The 23,898-nt window shown below is 42.2% G+C and overlaps 1 protein-coding gene across 1 annotated transcript in view; it reads right to left on the reverse strand.

Annotated features, from left to right (window-relative positions):
• NUSAP1 (nucleolar and spindle associated protein 1) overlaps positions 1 to 23,898 on the reverse strand; it is a 45,925-nt gene that overhangs the window by 14,688 nt on the left and 7,339 nt on the right. The window contains exons 2-6 of the mRNA XM_066344260.1: positions 22,083 to 22,151; positions 14,505 to 14,648; positions 13,085 to 13,202; positions 7,687 to 7,788; positions 6,290 to 6,399 (exon numbers count right to left, since the gene is read on the reverse strand). Of these exons, the coding sequence (XP_066200357.1) occupies positions 6,290 to 6,399; positions 7,687 to 7,788; positions 13,085 to 13,202; positions 14,505 to 14,648; positions 22,083 to 22,151 (543 nt within the window). The remainder of the gene's footprint in view (positions 1 to 6,289; positions 6,400 to 7,686; positions 7,789 to 13,084; positions 13,203 to 14,504; positions 14,649 to 22,082; positions 22,152 to 23,898) is intronic.

A 23,898-nucleotide genomic window follows, 5' to 3' on the forward strand; every position in this document is an offset into this window, starting at 1 on the left:
AATCTATAATTAGTTCTACCCCTAATCACCACCAGTTTTAAAAGTTTCTTTTCAAAAAAGAAAAGAGAAAGGAAGGAGGGAAGTGCTCTTTTTGAAGCAGCTGGGAAGGGTTCCACTTAGGTAATCTTTTATCAACACACAAAGAATAACTGAATGAGTGAGGTAGCTGACACATGCCCGTTGAATGTGCATTTCTAAAATGTTTCAAATAGTACCTGACCAGGCTGTGGTGCAGAGGATAGAGCATCAGACTAGAATGCGGTGGACCCAGGCTGGAAACCTGGAGGTCGCTGGCTTGAGCGTGGGATCATAGACATGATGCCACATGGTTGCTGGCTTGAAGCCCAAGGTCGCTGGCTTGAGCAAGGGGTCTCTCGTTCTGCTGTAGCCCCAGTCAAGGCACATATGAGAAAGCAACTGATGAACAACTAAGGTGCCACAACGAAGAATTGATGCTTCTCATCTCACTCCCTTCCTGTCTGTCCCTTTCTGTGTCCAAAAAAAAAGAAATGTTAACTTCATTAACTGACCAGCAGAGCACCAGAGGTAGGACTACTAAAATTCACAATGAAAAGCCAAATGATAAAAAATTCTGATTGTATCCTATGAAATACAGACAACTAGAGAATTGTTGGCCCTGGTTGATTGGCTCAGCCAGTAGTGTCAGACTGGCATGAGGAAATCTTGGGTTGGAATCCAGATCAGGGTACACAGGAAAAGTGACCATCTGCTTTTCCACTTCTCCCTCTCCCCCTTATCTCTCTCTCCTCCGCTCCTGCAACCATGGCTCATTTTGAGCACGTTGGCTCCGGGCACTGAGGATGAAACCATGGCCTCACCTCAGGTGCTAAAAATAGCTTGGTTCCAGAGCAACAGAGCTATGGCCCAAGATGCGAAGAGCATCGCCCCATAGAGGGCTTACCAGATGGATCCTGGTTGGGGCATATGTGTGAGTCTGTCTCTCTGTCTCCCATCTCTCAATTAAAATAATAAAAGAGAGAGAGAATTATGTTAACTTCTCATTTCAACATCCAAGCAGAAGAATTGCTAATATTGTGAGACACATATAAAACTAAAAGATTTAGGCCCTGTCCGGTAGGCTAAGCGGATAGAGCATTGCCTGGTGTGCGGATGTACTGAGTTTGATCCCTAGTCAGAACACACATGAGAGGCAACCATCTGTACCTTTCTCTCTCCCTCCTCCCTCTCACCCAGCTTGTGGCTCAGTTGGTTTGAGCACTGGCCCTGGGCTCTGAGGATAGCTTGTCTGATTCAAGCATCAGCCCCAGGCGGCAGTTGTCGGGTAGATCCCAGTCAGGGTGCATGCAGGAGTCTGTCGCACTATTTCTCCCCTTTCACTTGAAAAAAAAAAAGAAAAGAAAAAAACTAAGATTTGATAAATACATTTTGACCATAAGCTGAGAACCCAAGTAAAATGTATTAAGTTGTATTTAATCACACCTTTTTTTTTTTTTTTGACAGAGACAGAGATAGAGAGTCAGAGAGAGGGATGGACAGACAGGAAGGGAGAGAGATGGGAAGCATCAATTCTTTGTTGTGGCATCTTAGTTGTTCACTGATTACTTTCTCATGTGTGCCTTGACCAGGGGGCTGCAGCAGAGCGAGTGACCCCTTGCTCAAGCCAGCGACCTTAGTGACCTTGGGCTCAAGCCAGCGACCTTAGAGCTCAAGCTAGCAACCATGGGGTCATGTCTATAATCCCACACTTAAGCTGGATGAGCTTGTGCTCAAGCCGGTGACCTTGGGGTTTTGAACCTGGGTCCTCTTCGTCCCAGTCCTATACTCTACCTTTTATACCTTCTTCTATGTTTCCCATAAAATCCCCTTTCCACACAGTGTCTCCTTGCAGTTCCCATTTGGCAACAGGCTAATCAACTCTACATTTGTTTGAGCACCACATAATATATAAATGATTCTACTTGTACTGAGAACCAATCTTTTTTACTTTTTTCCAGGTACAACAAACACTATCCTACTGACTCTGGTAGCACTAATTCATTTTGTTAGCAAATAATCCAATCAATTTCTCCCTTTCTTTTAGGAATAAAAATCTTATTCTCACAATCCAACAATTCTTTTTTTTTTTTTTTTTTTTTTTTTTCATTTTTCTGAAGCTGGAAACGGGGATAGACAGTCAGACAGACTCCCGCATGCGCCCGACCGGGATCCACCCGGCACGCCCACCAGGGGCAGTGCTCTGCCCCCCAGGGGGCGATGCTCTGCCCATCCTGGGCGTCGCCATATTGCGACCAGAGCCACTCTAGCGCCTGAGGCAGAGGCCACAGAGCCATGCCCAGCGCCCGGGCCATCTTTGCTCCAATGGAGCCTTGGCTGCGGGAGGGGAAGAGAGAGACAGAGAGGAAAGCGCGGCGGAGGGGTGGAGAAGCAAATGGGCGCTTCTCCTATGTGCCCTGGCCGGGAATCGAACCCGGGTCCTCCGCACGCTAGGCCGACGCTCTACCGCTGAGCCAACCGGCCAGGGCTACAATCCAACAATTCAATCATATCGTAACACAAAAGTAAACATTTGAAATAAGCTAATTCAAATAAAAATAATCAATTATAACATCTAAAGATATATAACATAAACAAGTAACAGAATGATCAAAGAAATGCCAATTCACTTGAGATTTTTTTGTATTATCAAGGATGTAAGGCCTGACCAGGTGGTGGTGCAATGGATACAGCATCGGACTGGGACACAGAGGACACAGGTTTGAAACCCTGAGGTCGTTGGTTTGAGTGCGGGCTCACCAGCTTCATCACGGGGTCGCTGGCTTGAGTGTAGGATCATCGACATGACCCCATGATTGCTGAGTTGAGTCCAAAGGTCACTGGCTTGAAGCCCAAGGTCATTAGCTTGAGCAAGGGGTCACTCCCTCTGCTGTAGCCCGCCGGTCAAGGCACATATGAGAACGCAATCAATGAAAAACTAAGATGCCACAATGAAGAATTGATGCTTCTCATCTCTTTCCCTTCCTGTCTGTGCCTATCTGTCCTTTTCTGTTTCTGTCATCAAAAAAAAAAAAAAAAGTAAATATTTGAAAAAATACATGTAAATTTTTTATCATTACCACTGTTAAAATAAACATGCATCTCGGACACAGGTTTCTTATCTTTGTAGAGGGCCATTTGGCTAGAAAATCAAACAGGTGTCTCTTCTCTAATCATGAAAGTCAAGGAAAGATTAGTTATGGCCAGGAGGAGTCTCTCTCTCGGATCTTTGCATTTTAATTACTATCACTATCACTATCAATGATCAATTCCTCAAACTTCTTATCAGCTAGGGCAAAGTTACTGTAATTGTTTTTATTCTCTAACCTCTAAATAGGTGATACTAAATAATCAATCTAATAGGTTAATTCCTTAAATAATGGGGGTGGGATTTTAGATCACACTCATTCAGATGGGGCTATAAATAAAAATAAGGTAAACTACAGATTTATTCAACACATCTTTAAGGCTACACTCAAGTTCATGGCTGAGATAGCTGTTTTGTCCTTAACTTTTACCTGGAAAATTAACTCATTCCCATGTTGTATAGGAAGCTTGACTTTTTTTCTTTTCTTTTTTTAAAAGATTTTATTTATTGATTTTACAGAGACAGGAGGGCAGGGAGGAATGAGAAGCACCAACCCATAGTTGCTTTACTTTTAGTTGTTCAGTGATTGTTGTATGTGCCTTGACGGGGCAAACCCAGGCCCTCGAACCAGAGACCTCAGCATTCCAGGTTGACGCTCCATTCACTGCTCCACCACAGCCCAGGTTTAAGCTTGACTTTCAATCAAGTACTTAAATATATATAGTTTCATGATAAGGTAAATGAGTGGCCTTGCTTCCAAGGAATATTTGCAACTAGCTCATGTCCATGCAGAAAAAGAAGATAAATGTCTACTTTCTGTAAAGTCTCAGCATGGGCCTCTTGCCCACATATTGAACTGTGAATGTAGTGACACCTGTCCCTTGCTTGTATATAAGTATAATGGACATACTACATATCTCCTCTCTGGATTCTCCATCTATGTTGTTTGATCAGTATGAAGGAATGGAGATGTTTAATGCCATCACCTGGCTTTGTTACTGTTTGCTTAAAGGATGATAAATAGTATCTTCAACTGTACAACAGTGGTTTTATGAGTACTGTGCAAATGAATGTTCATTACCCAAGATTAAGCTTCTCACTATAAAAAAGAAGCTTATGTCTTTTGTTTTTTCTTTTACTATTTACCATTTTTTTTAAAATATTTATTTATTCATTTTTAGAGAGGGGGAGAGAGAGAGAGAGAGAGAAGGGGGAGGAGCAGGAAACACCAACTTCCATATGTGCCTTGACCAGGCAAGCCCAGGGCTTCGAACCGGTGACCTCAGCATTTCAGGTCGCCACTTTATCCTCTGCACCACCACAGGTCAGGCTCTACTATTTACCATTTTTTTAAATTAATTAATTTATTTGTTTTTACAGAGAGAGAGAGAGAGTCAGAGAGAGGGATAGATAGGGATAGACAGGAATGGAGAGAAATGAGAAGCATCAATAATTAGTTTTTTGTTGCGACACCTTAGTTGTTCATTGATTGCTCTCTCATATGTGCCCTGACTTCGGGCCCTCAGGAGACCCAGTAACCCCTTGCTTGAGCCAGTGACCTTGGGTCCAAGCTGGTGGGATTTTCTCAAACCAGATGAGCTCGCGCTCAAGCTGGTGACCTCGGGGTCTCGAACCTGGGTCCTCCGCATCCCAGTCCGACGCTCTATCCACTGTGCCATCGCCTGGTCAGGCATACTATTTACAATTTATCACCTAATGCATGTCTTTGTTGGCATTAGTATCACAAACTCCAAAGTGACTGATACAATAGAAAATGTACCTGTTAACGGTGCTAATTTTCTACCCTTTGAAAATCGACTTTATACTGTTTTGTGTTGTAATAACACAAAGTGCCTCAAATTCTTTTTGAGAAATAGGAAGATGTCTGGTTATATATTAAAAATTCTAAAATAAATGCTTCCCAGGCCTTCCACCTTGAACAACAGATGCCACATAGAACAACGGCATCAACTTTGTGGGATGTTATCATCTCATTACTCTGCTGCTAACTCAACCTTGCAGGTTTATTTGATGACCTTTTTTCACTTAAAGGGGCGTTGAGTCCAGTAGGACTTGGACTGAAGACCCTCCAGGGGGCCCAGTTATCACTGAAAGCCTCTATATTAGTCACTGCTAGTCACCCCTTTTCCTTTAAGTGAAAGGGAAAGAAGTTGGCTTCATCAGTAAGCCAGTCTACCCTCAACAAAGGTGAAAGGCACAATGTCTGAACATGGAAAACAGAACAACTTATTGCCACTTTGAAATTCATTCTATATAGTGAAGACTGGAGGGTTTTGTAAATTCTCATGGTGAGAGGAAAGCAATTTAAGACAGTAAAGATACATTAAACTAAAACAAATACATTCTACTAATGGACTAATAGAAAGCTGGCTACATGGTGTATACATGGTATCAATATTAAAATCAAGTCCTGGCAGGTTGGCTCAGTGGTAGTACGTCAGCCTGATGTGTGGAATTCTGGGGTTCAATACCCAGTCAGGGCACCCAGGAGAAGTAACCATCTTCTTCTCCAAACCTCCCCCTTTTCTCTCTCTCTCTCTCCACCTCTCACAGCCATGGCTCATTTGAGCAAGGTGACCATGAGCACTGAGGACAGCCCCATAGCCTCGCATCAGACGCTAAAATAGCTCGGTTGCTGAGCAATGGCCCTGGATGGGCAGAGCATTGTCCCCTATAGGGCTTGCAGGGTGCATCCCGGTCAGGCGCATGCAGGAGTCTGTCTCTCTGCCTCCCCGCCTCTCATTTAAAAAAAAAAATTAAAATGAAAAATTTTAGTCCAATTAAGAACACAATCACCGCCTGACCAGGCGTGGTGCAGTGGATAGAGCATCAGACTGGGATGCTAAGGACCCAGGTTCAAGACCCCGAGGTCGCCAGCTTCAGCGCGGGCTCATCTGGTTTGAGCAAAAGCTCACCAGCTTGGACCCAAGGTCACTGGCTTGAGCAAGGGGTTACTCAGTCTGCTGAAGGCCCGCGGTCAAGGCACATATGAGAAAGCAATCAATGAATAACTAAGGTGTCGCAATGCGCAATGAAAAACTAATGATTGATGCTTCTCATCTCTCTGTTCCTGTCTGTCTGTCCCTGTCTAGCCCTCTCTCTGTTTCTGTAAAACAAACAAATTAATAAATAAATACAAACATTAAAAAAAAAGAACACAATTACCTTCGGTTCATTAAATAAATTGCGTTGTTCAAAATGTTTCTTTTTTCTCATAACATATTGATCAATGGACTCCATTTCCTTAAAACGGGCCTCATGAAGCTTCTTAAAGTCTAGAATGTTCCGCAAAATATGAAAATAACAAGACAAAATCATTTATTCACCTTCGCTGTTTTCTTATTATCACTTATTCTTTCCTTTGCATACCTGACATTCAGCATTATCTTTGCCAAAACTTTAATTTCAAAACATTTAGTCTTTGGAAACTTGGGGGTACAACATATCTATCTTAAAAACCATCAAATATTCACCATCTCTCCATTGTCTATTTCACTGCTAAATGACATCTTGGTTTAGTCCAGAGAATAAGAAGAGAGTCACATTTGTCCTCAACTCTCACAACTAATCAAATGGCCTTTTATTATCATAAATCTGATGTTTTAAAATGTTTAGAAAGCTCTATGCAAGATAAAGGGCAAAGAGTAAATATGTAAAGCTTTCTTCTTTTTTTTATATAACCCTTTCAAACTGTAAAAACCATTCTTAGTTAAAAGACTATAGGACAGGCCAAAGCAGGCAGCATTTTGCAGACCCCTGCTCTGTGCTATTCTAATTAAGTATAAATGTATCTTCTAACTAATAATATTTTAGCCCTGGCTAGGTAGCTTAGTTGGTTAGAATGTTGTCCCAATACTCTTAAGATTGCGGGTTTGATACCTGGTCAGGGCACATGGGGAAGTGACGGGTAAGTGCACAACTAAGTGGAACAAATGACTGCTTCTTTCACTATAAAATCAATCAATTAATCCAAACACACACACACACACAAAACAAAAATCAAGAACCAATGAATGTATAAATAAGTGAAACTGATGTTTCTCTCCCTCTCTAGAATCAATCAAAAATAAAATTTAATAAGAACCTTTTATTTAAGTATATGAATTTCTAATGTATGCTAAGTAGCATTTTAAGTACTATAAACAGGTAACAATCAATATTCTATGACAAGTAATAGGGAAGAAGAATTACATGTCCAAAATTGGAGTACCTTGTTACAAGGTAGACTCTGCCAAGTACGTACTTTACAGACATTTATTCTCAGATATTTACTGAATACTTGCTACATGCTAGTTACTATGTTAGGTAATCAGAAGTAGAAATATTGTCTTAATTAATCTATATATTAACCTGATGAAATAGGCAGTACAACCATTTCTACTTTCAACCGAGAAAGTGGGTTTACTGTGGATAAGTTGCCCAAGGTCTCTCAGCTAGAAAATGAATGCAGACGCCTGCCCAGTTCCAGCACCTCAGCTTTCAGCTGTGACAGCTCACTGACTCTTAACAGCAGTCTGAGGGCGCCAACCATTACTTTATGTTTATTTGTATGCAAAACTTACTTGGAGTAGTGCTTCCAATTTTTTTATTTTTTCCAGATTTGGAAAACCCATCTGTGTAGACAGACCTCTTTTTTTCTGACAGTACCTTTGAATCTTCATTACCTGAATATAAAGATACAGAACTAATTAAAAGATTTCAACAATTCTTGTCATTAAGAAATGTCAAAAGTTAATGTGAACATATTCATGTCATAGGCTTTGCCAAAGAACACAAAGAATGTTACAGCATCAATAAAATTTTAGCTTGTATGCTTCAAGTAGGCAGAAATTTTGTGCTTCCTGAATACCAGAAATTTAAAAACACTTTTTCAGCCTGACCAGGCAGTGGTGCAGTGGATAGACTGTTGACCCCGGACACTGAGGACCCAGGTTTGAAGCCCAGAGGTCACCCATTTGAGCACAGGCTCACCAGCTTGAGTGCCAGGGGTGCTGGCTTGAGCGTGGGATCATAGACATGACCCTATGGTTGCTGGCTTGAGCAAGGGGTCACTCACTCTGCTGGAGCCTGCCCCCCCACCCCATCAAGGCACATATGAGAAAGCAATCAATGAACTAATAAGGTGCACAAAGAAGAATTGATGCTTCTCATCTCTCTCCCTTTCTGTCTCTCCCCATCTGTCCCTTTCTCTGGCTGTCTCTCTTGGTAAAAAAATAAATAAAAAACTTTTTCAGAACCTTTGCTTTAAACATATTATCATAACTAGAATGATTAAAATCACAAAATTCTACCAGCCTAAGAAACAGTTAGCATTTTGGCATATTTCCTCAAGTCCTTTGCTTCTATACAGGCACATCTAACAACCACCTGTTCCAGACAGCTGCAATAAAGCAAGAAAAAATTGTTTTGCTGGTCAAGGTCTTGACTTGAACTTGTAAAAAAAACATATATGAAACACAATAAAATGAGGTATGCCTATACTTGCTTTACTTTTGTTCTTTAATCCGGTTGAAATGGTACTGTATACAAGGTTTACTATTTTTCCCCACTTAATATCAGTTTACACTTTCTGATATTTTTTTCAACTCGAGATAATGTACTGAAAAATATATAAGGGTTTTTTTTAAGTAATACTACCTTTTTTAAAAAATTGCGTTTAGAAAGATAATAAAGGAGAGAGAATGGAAAACGGAGAGAGAGTGAAAGAATGATTTGTTATTCCACTTGTTATGCACTCACTGGTTGATTCTTCTATGTGCCCTGACGAGGAACTGAACCTGCAATCTTGGCATACTGGCTTGACACTAACCAACTGAGCTATCTCACCAGGGCCCTCCAGTAATACTACTTATAAAGTCAACCATCCTTGAGGTTCCCTAAAGTATCCATAAAATAAGGCAAAGAACACTCAATAGGGAGGGAGGGCCTCCAGGGGCTTCTGATTGTACCTTGGTTCTAAAATCAGAGAGAAAAGTTCCATGAAAAACAGGATATCTACAGTTAGAGTCACTCCTCACAAGATACTTATTAATTATAAATGGAAAAGTAGTAACTTGACAGAGAAGGAACCTAGCAGACACCAGCATAACCAGGTGATGGAAGTTAATATGAGTAGTCATTAGACACACCAACACCTGTGCCTTCTCTGGTGCTGACTGAGGCCGACACATTATTCTGTGGGAATCCAGCCAAAAGTGCATGACCTGATGAACCCATCAGCACATTAAGACAAATGTCAACAACCGGAAAGACAAAAGAAGACTGAGGAACTATTTCAGATTAATGTTGACTGAAGACACATGACAATGAAATGCAAAGGATGAGCTGAGATTTTCCTGTTTTAAGAGTCATAATTGATGGGATTATTGGAATAATTACTGAAATAACTGATGCAACTAAATAAGACCTACCTATAGATTAGATTAGCAATTCCACTCTTTCTAGTCTCAAGATACATTTATACTCTCAAAAATTAAGGCCACTAAAGATTATTTTTCATATATGTCAATTATATCTATCAATATGTGCCATATTAGATAAAAAGACATTTAAAAACATTTGATTCACTAAAAATAACAGAATGTCCATTAAATTTCAACATAAATAAATTTATGAAAATGGCTAAAATTTCTAACACAAAAATAGTGGATAAAGTGGCATTTTCTTTTTTTACATTTCTTTAATATTTGACTTATCAAAGGCAGCTGGATTCCCTTTCCTACTTCCACAGATAATGTGATATATATTTTCTTTAGCTAGAGAGACAGATAGGGACAGACAGACAGGAAGGGAGATGAGAAGCATCAATTCTTTGTTGCAGCATCTTAGTTTATTGATTGCTTTTTCATATGTGCCTTGACTGGGGGACTCCAGCTGAGTCAGTGACCCCTCGCTCAAGCCAGTGACCTTTGGGATCAAGCCAATGACCATGGAGTCATGTCTGTAATCCCATGCTCAAGCCAGCAACCACTGGGTCATGTCTGTGATCCCACGCTCAAGCTGGCGACCTTGGGGCTTCAGACCTGGGTCCTCAGCATCCCAGGCCGACACTCTATCCATTGCACCATCGCCTTGTCAGGCTACAATATGTTGTTTTGATTGAGTATATATATATAAATGAAAACAAACCTTGCCAAATACAGATGTGTGGTTGAAAGGGAAGAGTAATTTCAGGTAATTGTGAAAATTCTTCCTTGATACTATACATAACTTCACAGTGGTTTTCTAAAGGTTAGGTGCAATGTGGAATATGAAACCACATCAATGAACTTTTTGTATTCTGTACATTTGTGAGAAAGTGTTTTTGTATTTTAAGAAATACACATCTGGCCCTGGCTAGTTGGCTCCATGGTAGACCGTCGGACCAGTGGGTAGATGTCCTGGGTTCGATTCCCAGTCAGGGCACACAGGAGAAGCAATCATCTGCTCTGCCACACTTCCCCCTCTTGCTTCTCGCTTTTCTCTCTCTCTCTTTTCCTGCCTCCCGAAGCCAAGGTTTGATTAGAGCAAGTTGTCCCTGGGTGCTCAGGATGGCTCCAGGGCCTCTGCCTCAGGTGCTAAAATGGCTCCAGCTGCAATGGAGCAAGGGCCCCAGATGGGTAGAGAATTGCCTCCTAGTAGGCTTGCTGGAAGGATCCCCGTCAGGGTGCATGCTGGTGTCTGTCTCTGCCTCCCTTCCTTTACTTAAAAAAAAAAAAAAGAAGAAATACACATCAGGCCCTGGCTGGTTGGTTCAGTGGATAGAGCTCTGGCTGGTATATGGATTTCCCAGGTTCAATCCCCAGTCAGGGCACACAAGAGAAGCAACCGTCTGCTGCTCTTTCTCTCCAATTCCCCCTTCTTTTCCTCCTCCTTTCTTGTAGCCAGTGGCTCAACTGGCCCAAGTGCCATCCCAGGCACTGAGGATAGCTTGGTTGGTCTGAGCCTGTCAGCCTCAGGAGCTAAATATAGCTTGGTTGATTTCAGATGGGTTGCCAGGTGGATCCCAGTGTGGGTACATCAGGAGTCTGTCTCACTATCTCCCTTCCTCTCACTTAAAAAAAAAAACACACACACACACACTGACATATTTAGGGTAAAGGGGCACACATCTGTAACTTACTCAAACAGTTCAGGAAAAAAATGTATACAACGCATATAATGTGTGTATATGTGCACATAAAGAGAAATGGAAAAAATGTGGAAAGTGTTAACTATGGGAAATCTAGGTGAAAGTTACGTAGGAATCCTTGTTACTATTCTTGCAACTTTAAGTCTGAAATTATGTCAAAGTAAAAAGTTTTAAAATTTTCTCTCTGGTAGGGAGGGGGTAGAGGGTATTATATTGAGTGGGACACTTGAAAACATGTCAACGCAACAAATTAAACATCAAAATTAAAAGCAAATTTGATTCGATAGGTACCCACCCAGTGTTTCTATGGCATCAAAACTGAGTCCTAGAGCTATGTCTCCCAGATAAAATAACTGATAGAATAGTAGACATTTGTAATTTCATCCCGACTTCTGACTCTTTTGGCATATTTCTTAACTACTTTCTCTAAATTATGATTTTAAAATGGGTATATAAGGTATATGCATCAAAAGACAAAGAAGTGTCAAACCTGGGATGTTTATTAAAAACTGCAGACTCCCAGCCTGACCTGTGGTGGCACAGTGGATAAAGCGTCGACCTGGAAATGCTGAGGTCGCTGGTTCGAAACCCTGGGCTTGCCTGGTCAAGGCACATATGGGAGTTGATGCTTCCAGCTCCTCCCCCCTGTCTCTCTCTCTTCTCTCTCTCCTCTCTAAAATGAATAAAAAAAAAAAAAAAAAAAAAAAAAAACGGTAGAAAAACTGCAGACTCCCAGACTCACCTGAGATCTACTGAATCAGAACCTCAACCTCCGGGAACTAGATTTAGTAAGAAATGCAAAAATCTGAGGAAAATGGGAAGGCTCAGCATTAGAAATTCTGCACTTAACTGCTTCGTGGACACTAGGCAGGCCGACGGGCTGGGGTGAAAGGAACACAGAGGCACTCTATCGCTCAAGGACTGAAATCAGAACGCACCAACTCCTGGTAGTTATATGGGAATTGAAGTGTTAGTGTCTTATTGAAACAAACGTTTAGTTGAAAAAGTTTAGGGAAGAGGTTTTTAGGAGGGTACAGTCTAAAAAAAATATACATTTATCATAAATAAAAAAGGCCTCACAACTGGGAAGATAGACTTTGCAGCTCCCTTTTAACAGTCTCGGTCGAACAGGCAAACAGGTCTTTGCACTTGTCTCTGGAGTAGGCCAGAGGAGCTAATGGACAAAAGGTAGACTCTCCTCATCACTGAGTAGGGATCAAATTCCCTAAGCTTTCCAGCTACCACTCTTATTCTGGTTTCTAAAATTAATGAAGACGATCTGATGGCTTACCATATTTGGTTCTAATTTTTGCTTTAATTGTTAAATTGTTAGAAATTCTACATAATGGTGTTACGGGTTAAACTGTACCTCCCCCCCAAATATGCTAAAGTTTTAACCTCCAGTAATCACAATATAACCTTATTTGGAAATAAGGTCTTTGTAGATATAATCAAGCTAAGATGAGGTCATTAGGATGGAAACCCTAATACAACAGGACTGTCCTTTCAAGGAGGAAAGGAGAATGCCAAGCAGCAGAGGTAGAGACTTAGAGTAATGTAGCTACAAGCCAAAAGACACCGAGGGTCAGCTTCTACCACAGGTAGAATGAGGCCAGGAAGGATTCTATCCAGGGTCTAGGAGAGCAGCCTTACTGACTCCTTGATTTTGGATGTCCAGCCTCCAGAACTGTGCGAGAATAAATGTGTTGTCTTAAGCCATCCAGTTCGTAGCACTTTGGTGTGGCAATCATAGGAATCTAAGGCTCGTGACTGCCCTCGCAATGCTGGGATGTTTTAGTTCCCTGGCATACCATTTGTTCCACTTCCTCCTGAGAACACTGCGTTCTCACCTCCTTGATTCTCGTCTGGTGGAGGAGCTCCTGCTGTAGTTCTGAGAGTCTGGTTTTCCTGCTTTTCTTGATTCTGGAACTCAGTGGGATCACTTGTTTTTATCTCTGAATGACCCTGCTACAAATTTTAAAAGTAAATAAATGATAAATAAGAGGTTCATCATATTTGAAAGTCACTTAGAGAGTACATCTTAAAATTTCTCATCATAAAAACAGGCATTTTTGTTAACTATCTGTAGTGATATTAACTAGACTTAGGGTGCTCATTTTGCAATGATCAAACAAACATGGATCAAATCATTAAGTTGTACACCTGAAACTAAAGTAATTTTATATGTCAATTATACCTCAATTCAAAAGTATACCATTGAAAACTTTAAAAACATTACTTATATTAAGATAGTAAAAGAAAAAGAAAAACAAAACATAATCATTGCTTTCAAAAAACAGGTATCTAGTTGAGGGGGAAAAAGGAATTAAAATAGGAGAATAAAGTTTCTGAGTGGCAGATTGGGTCTCTGCCTTACCAAGTGTCATAAGAGACTCAGACAGGCTAACGACTTAAGGGATCGCACAGAACTAAAAAATAAATACTAAGACCATGCATCATAAAAATTATGTCTGGGGCCCTGGCTAGTTGGCTCAGCAGTAGAGCGTCAGCCCGACATGTGGAAGTCCCAGGTTTGATTCCTGGCCAGGGCATACAGGAGAAGCACCCATCTGCTTCTCCACCCTTCCCCATCTCTTTCTCTCTGTCTCTCTCTTCCTCTCCTGCAGCCAAGGCTCCATTGGAGCAAAGTTGGCCCGGGCGCTGAAGACGGCTCCATGGCCTCCGCCTCAGGCGCTAGAATGGGTCTGGTTGCAACAGAGCAACGTCCCAGATGGGCAGAGCATCGCCCCCTAGTGGGCATGCCAGGTGGATCCCTGTCAGGCACACGGGGGAGTCTGTATCTCTGCCCCCCTGCTTCTCACTTGAGAAAAAAACAAACAAAAAATTACGTTTGAATGAAAAGATAACCTAATCAGAGTCCTCACAAAGCAAGTGAGGGAGCCCTTGCAATCATATGACCTTACTGCTATAAGACTAAGAATAATGTGGTCACCAGGTCTGGGACAGGATAGGAAAGAGGAAAACAATCATATTTAATGTTGGTTTCATTTTCCTTCTTATTTACTATACCTCACTTAAGTAAACACTTAATGAAGGCTCATATTTAATTTGTGCTTAATACTTAATTAAGTGCTTTCTGAGAATTACCACCAGGATGTGATGAGCAGCCTAGACTTGGATCTGTGTGTTCATGGAGTTTACAACACCCAGTGTTTACCGCTACCTAAGGAATTTGAAAAAGAGGTCCCTAAGAATATACCAATTCTGGCACAGGTGGTGCTTATTTTCAGTTTGTATACATCCATTTACCTGGAAGTCAGGATTCCTGTGGACAGTCCTGTGCCTTCTCCTTGTTTTGGTGACATAGCCAGCTAGTTCCTTCTCAGCTAGTTCCTGGTTGCTAGTCTGTATCTCAGTCTCATCACAAGAGGATGCAGAAGTTTGACTTTCATCCTGAAAAGAGACACATTAATCTGCCATCTCCTATATATAACGGTATACTTATGTATAATGCTCAGAAATTACCAGCATTTCTTTTATTCAAAAAAATTTTTTTAATTGATTTTTAGAGAGAGAGGAAGGGAGGGTGGGAGAGAGGAGAGGGATAGAGGAGGGATGGAGGAGGGGGGGAGGGAGAAGAAAGAGAGAAACATCAATTTGTTGTTCTACTTAGCTATGCTTTCATTGGTTGATCCTTGTATGTGTCTTGACCAGGGATTGAACCCACAAGCTCAGCATATTGGGATGACGCTCTAACCAAATGAGCTAACTGACCAGAGCAGAATCAGCATATGAATTGAATAAAAATACCAAACAAACCAAAAGATGAACACACACACACACACACACACACACACACACACACACACACACACACACACATAAAAAATAAACCTATGCTGAGGTCGCCAGTTCGAAACCCTGGGCTTGCCTGGTCAAGGCACATATGGGAGTTGATGCTTCCAGCTCCAACCCCCCTTCTCTCTCTCTGTCTCTCCTCTCTCTCTCTCTCTCTCTCTCTCCCTCTCCTCTCTAAAATGAATAAATAAAAAAATTTAAAAAATAAATAAATAAATAAACCTAAGAAAAAATATATACAGGCAGTCCCCAGGTTAATAATGAGATAAATTGGAATAGGTAATTTTACCTATTAAGTGCAATTTAGACAGATGTTTGTCTTAACATTGTGTGCGTATGTGAATATACTGCTCACAAAAAATTAGGGGATATTTCAAAATGAATATGAAGTGATAAAAAAAGGAGGCATTTGATTTTTTTTTTTTTTTTTCAGAGACAGAGAGAGAGTCAGAGAGAGGGATAGATAGGGACAGACAGAAACGAAGAGAGATGAGAAGCATCAAACATTAGTTTTTCGTTGCAACACCTTAGTTGTTCATTGATTGCCTTCTCATATGTGCTTTGACTGTGGGCCTTCAGCAGACCAAGTAACCACTTGCTTGAGCCAGCGACCTTGGGTCCAAGCTGGTGAGCTTTGCTCAAACCCCATGAGCCCACGCTCAAGCTGGTGACCTCAGGGTCTCTAACTTGGGTCCTCCACATCCCAGTCTGACACTCTATCCACTGCGCCACTGCCTGGTCAGGCTGATTTTTTTAATTAAACAAAAACATCAGAAAAGCAAACAAGTCAAAGAAAGATCTATTATGCAAATGAGATGCAAACTCAATTATCGTGATTAAGTAGCAAGTGGGGGTGAACAGAAGCACGTCAAACTGGATGAGAGTGCCACACATTGACTGTTCAGTAGGGTGTATGGACAGGATCAGATTATCCAGCAGTTCCTGTGGGATCCTCTGCCACTCTTGCTCCAGGGCAACTTGCAGCTCAAGAAGTGTTGTGGGAGGCATTGGATGGTTTGCCGGATGTCTTCTCAGTGCATTCCAAGCATGTTCAATGGGATTCAGGTCTGGAGAATGTGAAGGGCAGTCCATGCATTCGATTCCCGCCTTCTGAGCATGTTGTCAAAGAGATGCACATGGTGGGTGGGGCCTTGCATTATCGTCCATGAAAAGAAAGTTGTTTCCAACTGCTCCAGCATGGGGTACCACTATAGGGGGCAGGACCTCATTTTGATATCTTTTTTTTTTTTTCAGGGAGAGAGGGATAGACAGGGACAGAGATGAGAAGCATCAATCATTAGTTTTTCCATTGTGCGTTGCAACACCTCAGTTGTTCATTGATTGCTTTCTCATATGTGCCTTGACCGGGGGCCTTCAGCAGACCGAGTAACCCCTTGCTTGAGCCAGAGACCTCGGGTCCAAGCTGGTGAGCTTTGCTCAAACCAGATGAGCCCGCGCTCAATCTGGCGACCTTGGGGTCTCAAACCTGGGTCCTCTGCATCCCAGTCCAATGCTCTATCCACTGTATCACCACCTGGTCAGGCTCATTTTGATATCTGACAGCAGTCACAATCCATTTCTGATGATGTGGAGGTCAGTACAACCACCAATGCTGATGCTAGCCCACACCATTATTCCAGCACCACTGAAGGAATCCCTTTCTGGCAGGAAAGGTAGATTCTCCCGTGTTCCTCATACACGCCACATCAGGACACAATTATCAGGCCACAGACTGAACCGTGACTCATCTGAGGAGAGGACAGTTGACCACTCATCACGGGTCCAATGACAGTACTCATCAGCCCACCTTCTATGGGTTCATTGGTGTTAAGCAGATAACGGAATGCATATCATTGGTTGCTGGGCATGCAGTTTAACATGATGGAGCCAATTTCACATGGTCTGGGTGCATATCAGCCGTCTAGTGGCAGCAAGAAACTGTCCCCATAGCTCTGTTGCATTGCTGCACCTATTCCTTCTTGCCAATAAGGTCAAGTGGCGGTCATCTCTTGCTGTTGTGACAGATGGGCAACCCTGCCCATGTCCTCTTCATACTGTGCCAGTCTCTTGGAAGCAATTCCAGTCTGCTAATCACGCTTTGGGATGTTCCAAGTGCTGTTGTCACTGTCGTCTGTGTCCGACCAGCTTCAAGACATCCTATGGCGCCTGACCTGTGGTGGCGCAGTGGATAAAGTATCGACCTGGAAATGCGGAGGTCGTCAGTTCGAAACCCTGGGTTTGCCTGGTCAGGGCACATATGGGAGTTGATGCTTCCAGCTCCTCCCCCCTTCTCTCTCTCTCTGTCTCTCTCTCTCCTCTCCCCTCTAAATATGAAAAAAAAAAAAAAAAGACATCCTATGACCCTCTAGGATTCCCATTTGAGCAAATTGTGTTGCAGGGGCATTGCAAGGGCAGGGAAATTGCAGGATGTGCACTTTCAAGATCAGGGAACATGCAGATACCCCAGTACTTTCAGCCTTTTGAACAGTGCATTTTCACCAATGAAATAAAAGTTGGTTTTACATCTCATTTACATAATCAACAAGTTTCTTTGACTTGTTTTTCTGATGTTCTTGTTTAATAAAAAAATAAAATGTTTTTATCGCTTCATATTCATTTCAAAATATCCCCTAATTTTTGTGAGCAGTATATAATTATATATACACACACACAAACACGTCTATTGATTTTTACAGAGGGAGGAGAGGGACACAGAATGAGAAGTAGTTGCTTCAGTCTAGATGTTACATAGTATATATTTTTTTAAAGATTCCATTTTTTTATTTTAGAGAAAGGCTAGAGAGAAGAGGGAAGTAGAAAGAATCAACAACTCATAGTTGCTTCTCAAATGCACCTTGACTGGGCAAGCTGGGGCCTCAAACCAGTGATCTCTCAGCATTCCAGATGGACACTCCATCCACTGTGCCACCACAGGCCAGGCTTAAAGTATTTATTTTTACCTTTCTGTGCATATAAATACTTAAACATTTCCAAATACAATCTTAAATAATCTTGGATGATGCAGAAGATGAGACTTGTTGGAGAGCATGGGACTGGTGTTAGAGTCAGGGTTTGATTCTGCTGCTGGGGTCAGTTTCTTGAAATAACATCAAGGGAGGTTTGTACAGAGCTTTTCATTTTCTTATCACATAAATAGCCCTGTAGCATCTCAGGTCCTCGGTAACTATATGGTAAACTTTGGTGAACCTCTCTGTATCATGATCTTGTTCTTCTAACTTAGCCAGTCCTGCTTCAACTACAACTTGATCCTTCTCATCTCTCTCCCTTCCCGTCTCTTCTCTCTCTCTTGCTTAAAAAAAAAAAGGAATAAACTTTCCACTATAGAAGTGGCACCTTTGAGTATACCACATATTACTTTAAAGTCCTTATTCACCTCAGCCGCCATAGTAGCATAGTGCAGGACAGGTGCTATAACTAGTTTAGAAGTCTGTTGAGCACAGCTCCCAGAGTTTAAATCCACACATCTTAACCATGGTATGTCTGTCTGGGAGGCTGACAGTGATCAGGAAAGCTGTGTTCATTCCAGAATGCATACTGATGTAACGATAACAAACTTGTCTAAATCCACTGAATAGGCACTCCTGATTTGGATAAAGGAGTCCCCAGCACACAGCCAGACTAACTCACACCTGGAGTTGCTCCAACTTCTAGTTAAGGCTGATCTATTGTGAGAGAATAAGACTTTCAGAAGGTGTGATGTCATACTCACTGAGATGTGAGCCACACCTGTGCACTCCCCAAGTGATGATTTGGGGGTCTGGAAGCTTACATATTTGTTTATACTTGGGGACATCAATGATCTCTTTGCTGTATGTTTGGGCTGTGCGGGCCCCTTCTGTCACCTTAGATAAGTAAAATCTTGATTTCAGAAAGCACTATAATCATGTATCCTTAACCATTTAAATACACACACACATAAAATGATTAGGTTGCTATAAAAACTTTTAATTGAAAATTATTTTTTGTTGTCTATATTTAGTTAATTAAAACCTGGAATCAAAAAGTTTTGAAAATTTCAAGTTTTTAATTGTTTATAACTTGGACTACAGTTAACAGAGATCATACAGAGAAGAGGAAGTTAAATTTTCAGTTTGTGTTTACACTTACCTTCACTTCCAGATATATAATGGATGCTCTCTTTTAAGATACCAAGAGGCAGAAAAAGCCCAATAGAGATCAGGGGAACTACCAGCTTTTAGGATACACCCTTAAAGGCTCCAATGCCCCAAAGGGGTCTCCTAGGATGCCATCTGGGTCCTGCTTCAATAGTGGAAAGGAAGGTCATTGAGCTAAAAGCCTGCCAGACTTACATGCCTCTGCTGTGAGGAAACAGGGACACTGGAAGGTAGGCTTCCCCCTCGCTCCTCTAAGGGAGGGTTCAGTCTCTTTCAGCCCTGCTCCAGCCACCTATGACCTAACCTTGCCCAGAATGCTGGGGTTTGCCACTGAAGGCTGAAGGTGCCCAGGGCTGTCGGCTCCATCTATCACACTGTGGATGAGCCTAGGGTATTTCTTCCAAGAAGCAGGTAAATTAATCTCATTTGCACAAGGGCCACTTAACTATGTCTTGCCTGAATAGTCAGGTTTTTTATTCTTCCCTCGAAGATCTCTGTTGTGAATGTTCATAGTCCTGTTTTCTGCTGCTTTGTTTAATATATAGTGTTTCCTTTATTCCTCCTACCTCAATGTCCTACTCATATTTCAGGCTAGGACCTACTCCTAATTTAGAGCTCTCTTTCCCCCTTTTGCCAACTTCTATTATGAATCTACCTTTGCCACCCAGCTTAGTGTACCCCAAGGTACACTCTTTACCACACCACAGTTGCAGAGCTCCAGGGAAAAGCAACCTGGACTCATCTCTCTAGGCAGAGGAGAACAGAAGCTCCATCTCCACACATGCTGCAGATGGCTTTTCCAGTCTACCTGAATCATTACCAGCTAGAAGCAGTGGTCACTGGGACTTGGACATGAGCTGCAAAGTATAGAATTGTGACAATTCCAGTGCTATGCGAACTTTTCCTGGACTCCTGCTCCTTGTGACAGCTCCTAACAGACTGAACTGGGGTTGGGTTGCATTTGCAGGGATTTGGCATGGCGTTGGGGCCAACTTGGACTTGGTGAACATGTTAAGGACACTACTCTTTTATGGATTCTTGCTGTATTGGCCAAGAGTTTGCTTAAAGGCTTTAATCACAGTAAAAAAAAAAAAAAATAGAAGACTGGATAAAGAAGATATGGCACATATACACCATGGTATACTATTCAGCCATAAGAAATGATGACATCGGATCACTTACAACAAAATGGTGGGATCTTGATAACATTATACAGAGTGAAATAAGTAAATCAGAAAAAAACAAGAACTGCAGGATTCCACACATTGGTGGGACATAAAAACGAGACTAAGAGACATGGACAAGAGTGTGGTGGTTACGGGGGGCAGGGGAGGGAAGGAGGGAGAGGGGGAGGGGGGGAGGGGCACAAAAAAAACTAAATAGAAGGTGACGAAGGACAATCTGACTTTGGGTGATGGGTATGCAACAGAATTGAATGACAAGATAACCTGGCCCTGGCCGGTTGGCTCAGCGGTAGAGCATCGGCCTGGTGTGCGGGGGACCCGGGTTCGATTCCCAGCCAGGGCACATAGGAGAAGCGCCCATTTGCTTCTCCATCCCCCCCACCCCCTTCCTCTCTCTCTCTCTTCCCCTCCCGCAGCCAAGGCTCCATTGGAGCAAAGATGGTCCGGGCGCTGGGGATGGCTCCTTGGCCTCTGCCCCAGGCACTAGAGTGCCTCTGGTCGCAGCAGAGCGACGCCCCGGAGGGGCAGAGCATCGCCCCCTGGTGGGCAGAGCGTCGCCCCTGGTGGGCGTGCCGGGTGGATCCTGGTCGGGCGCATGCGAGAGTCTGTCTGACTGTCTCTCCCCGTTTCCAGCTTCAGAAAAATACAAAAAAAAAAAGATAACCTGAACATGTTTTCTTTGAATATATGTACCCTGATTTATTGATGTCACCCCATTAAAATTAATAAAAATTTATTTATTAAAAAACAAACAAACAAACAAAAAACATAATGAATGCTCTCCAAGGCCCACTTCCTTAAGGCCTTTCAACATTTCCCCATATTTCAAGTTATGAAAACTGGTCCGAATGAAGCATCCATTGGTCCTTTCAGGCATCATGCCTTCTCAAAAATCTTTGGTGTGGATTTAAGCAGCTATGACAATCTCTGCCATTAGCAGTGGTTTAAGTTTACTACAAGTCTCTTTCACAGTCCTCACTTTGTTTTATTGGCCCAAGATTCAATACAGCAGAGCAAGAAATGAAGAATCAAGGCGTTTGAGTTTTTCCCAGTCACAAGAAAAGAAATGACAGAGGTGCTACTTAACCTGGGTTTTTCTGACTTTTGAATTCAGTTCCTTCCCCACTCATATCACACTCACTCTCATAACTTTTGGCAACTAGTAGCTAACTTTTGCATTTGTACAAGAACGTCTTATTCAACAGATTAATTGCTGCAAGGCAACTTTGCTATTTATAACCAAGTTATTATGAAAGGACTTACTATCTATTATCAATTAGGATCTCTTGGGATCCCATGTCTTAGCCCGACCAGGTGGTGGTGCAGTGCATAGAGCATTGGCCTGGAACACTGAGGACCTAGGTTTGAAACTCCAAGGTCGTCGATTTGGGCACTGGGCTCATCAGTTTGAGTGCGGTGTCGCAGCTTGAGTGTGGGATCATAGACATGACCCCAAGGTCGCTGGCTTGAACAAGGGGTCATTGGCTCAGCTGAAGCCTCTCAGTCAAGGCACATATTAGAAGCAATCAATAAACAACTAAGGTGCCACAACTATGAGTTGATGCTTCTCATCTCCCTCCCTTCCAGTCTGTCCCTCAATCTCTCTCTCAAAAAACAAACAAACAACAGCAGTCATCACTAACTGAGTTTATCACTCATTAACTAAATATGATTCCTTTGCTAAATAGGTGATGAGAAACCTTACTTACCTGATTTTCATTTGCTTTTCTTGCTTCCTGTTTCAGGTGGGCTTTCAAGGCTTTTAGCAACTTGCTTGCCTGCAGGAAAGTTAAAGATCTTAATAGTACAGCCAAAAACCAAATAAGCAAGACAGATCCATTGAATGTTTTCTCCTGTTCTTATATTTATCAACTGTCCTTTGGAATGGCTCTGGGAATAGAATGAAGACCAAAATAGAATTGGTCCCTGTCCTCGCAGATTTCAGAGCAGGCTGAAGTCAGACAAGAAAAGGCAATGACAGTGCAGTGGTGTCTGTACCAACGTGAGGAAAATCAGAATGTTGTGACAGAACAAGGTGGGCTTGTCCACAGGGTCGAGACTTCAGCAGGTAACTGGATTTGCCAGTTCTAGGGTAAAGGCATGATGTCTCTAGCTGTTGAGGCCTGAAGGATGATTAGGAGAGAGTGGGGCACAGGAAAAAGTATAAAGAAATACCATGGGGAGGCAAGAATGAGTGAAGTTTAAAAAACTACCCTGGCCTGACCTGTGGTGGAGCAGTGGATAAAGCGTCGATCTAGAAATGCTGAGGTCGCCGGTTCGAAACCCTGGGCTTGCCTGGTCAAGGCACATATGGGACTTGATGCTTCCAGCTCCTCCCCCCTTCTCTCTCTCTGTCTCTCTCTCCTCTCTCTCCCTCTCTGTCTCTTTCTCCTCTCTAAAAATGAATAATAAAAAAAAATACCCTGGCCAGGTAAGTCAGTTAAGAGTGTCATCCTAATACACCAAGGTTGTAGGTTTGATATCTAGTCAGGGCACATAAAAGAATCAACCAGTCCGTCTGGCTTGAGCATGGAATCACCAGCTTGAACGTGGGATCATAGGCATGACCTCATGGTTGCTGACTTCAAAAGGGGTCACTAACTTGGCTGCAGTGCCCCCTCTCCCATCAAGGCACATATGAGAAAGCAATCAATGAACAACTAAGGTGGTGCAACTATGAGTTGATGCTTCTCATCTCTCTTCCTCTCTGTCTGTCCCACCTCCTCGCTAAGATAAAAATAAATAAAATCAATGTATAAAAAACCTATCAATGTATAAATAAGTGGAACAACAAATCAATGTTCCTCTCTCTCTCTCTCCCTAAAATCAATAAAAACAAATTAAAAGAGCCTGATCAAGTGGTGGCACAGTGGATAGAGCATCAAACTGGGACGTGGAGGACCCAGGTTCGAAACTCCAAGGTGACTAGCTTGAGAGTGGGAATGGTCCCATGGTTGCTGGCTTGAAGCCCAAAGTCCCTGGCTTGAGCAAGGGGTCACTTGCTCTGCTGTAGCCCCACACACACACCAGTCAAGGCACATATGAGAAAGCAATCAATGAACAACTAAAGTGCCACAATGAAGAATTGATGCTTCTCATCTCTCTCCCTTCCTGTCTGTCCCTCCCTTTCTCCCTCTAAAACAAAACAAAATAAGTTCCAGACATCACTTTACCACAAAATACATCAGCCACATCTCCTAAAAATAAGGAAATATTTTCCTACATAACCTCAAATACATTATTGTACCCAGGACAGGCAGAAGTTTCCAATATCCTCTGATATGTAGCCTATAATCAAATTTTTTCATCTATCTCCAATGATAGCTTTTCTTTTTTCTTCTTCTTTTAATAAACATTTTTTAAAATATTGATTTTAGAGAGAAAGGAAGAAAGAAAGAGAGAGAGACAGGAACATTGATCTGTTCCTCTAGGTGCCCTGACCGGGGACAGAACCAGCAACCTCTGTGCTTCAGAATGCCGCTCTAACCAACCCTGAGGTCAGGGTGCTCTTCTTTTCTTAAATTT

The sequence above is a fragment of the Saccopteryx leptura genome, chromosome 6 (genome assembly GCF_036850995.1).
Source record: "Saccopteryx leptura isolate mSacLep1 chromosome 6, mSacLep1_pri_phased_curated, whole genome shotgun sequence".
In the NCBI taxonomy this organism is placed as follows: domain Eukaryota; kingdom Metazoa; phylum Chordata; class Mammalia; order Chiroptera; family Emballonuridae; genus Saccopteryx; species Saccopteryx leptura.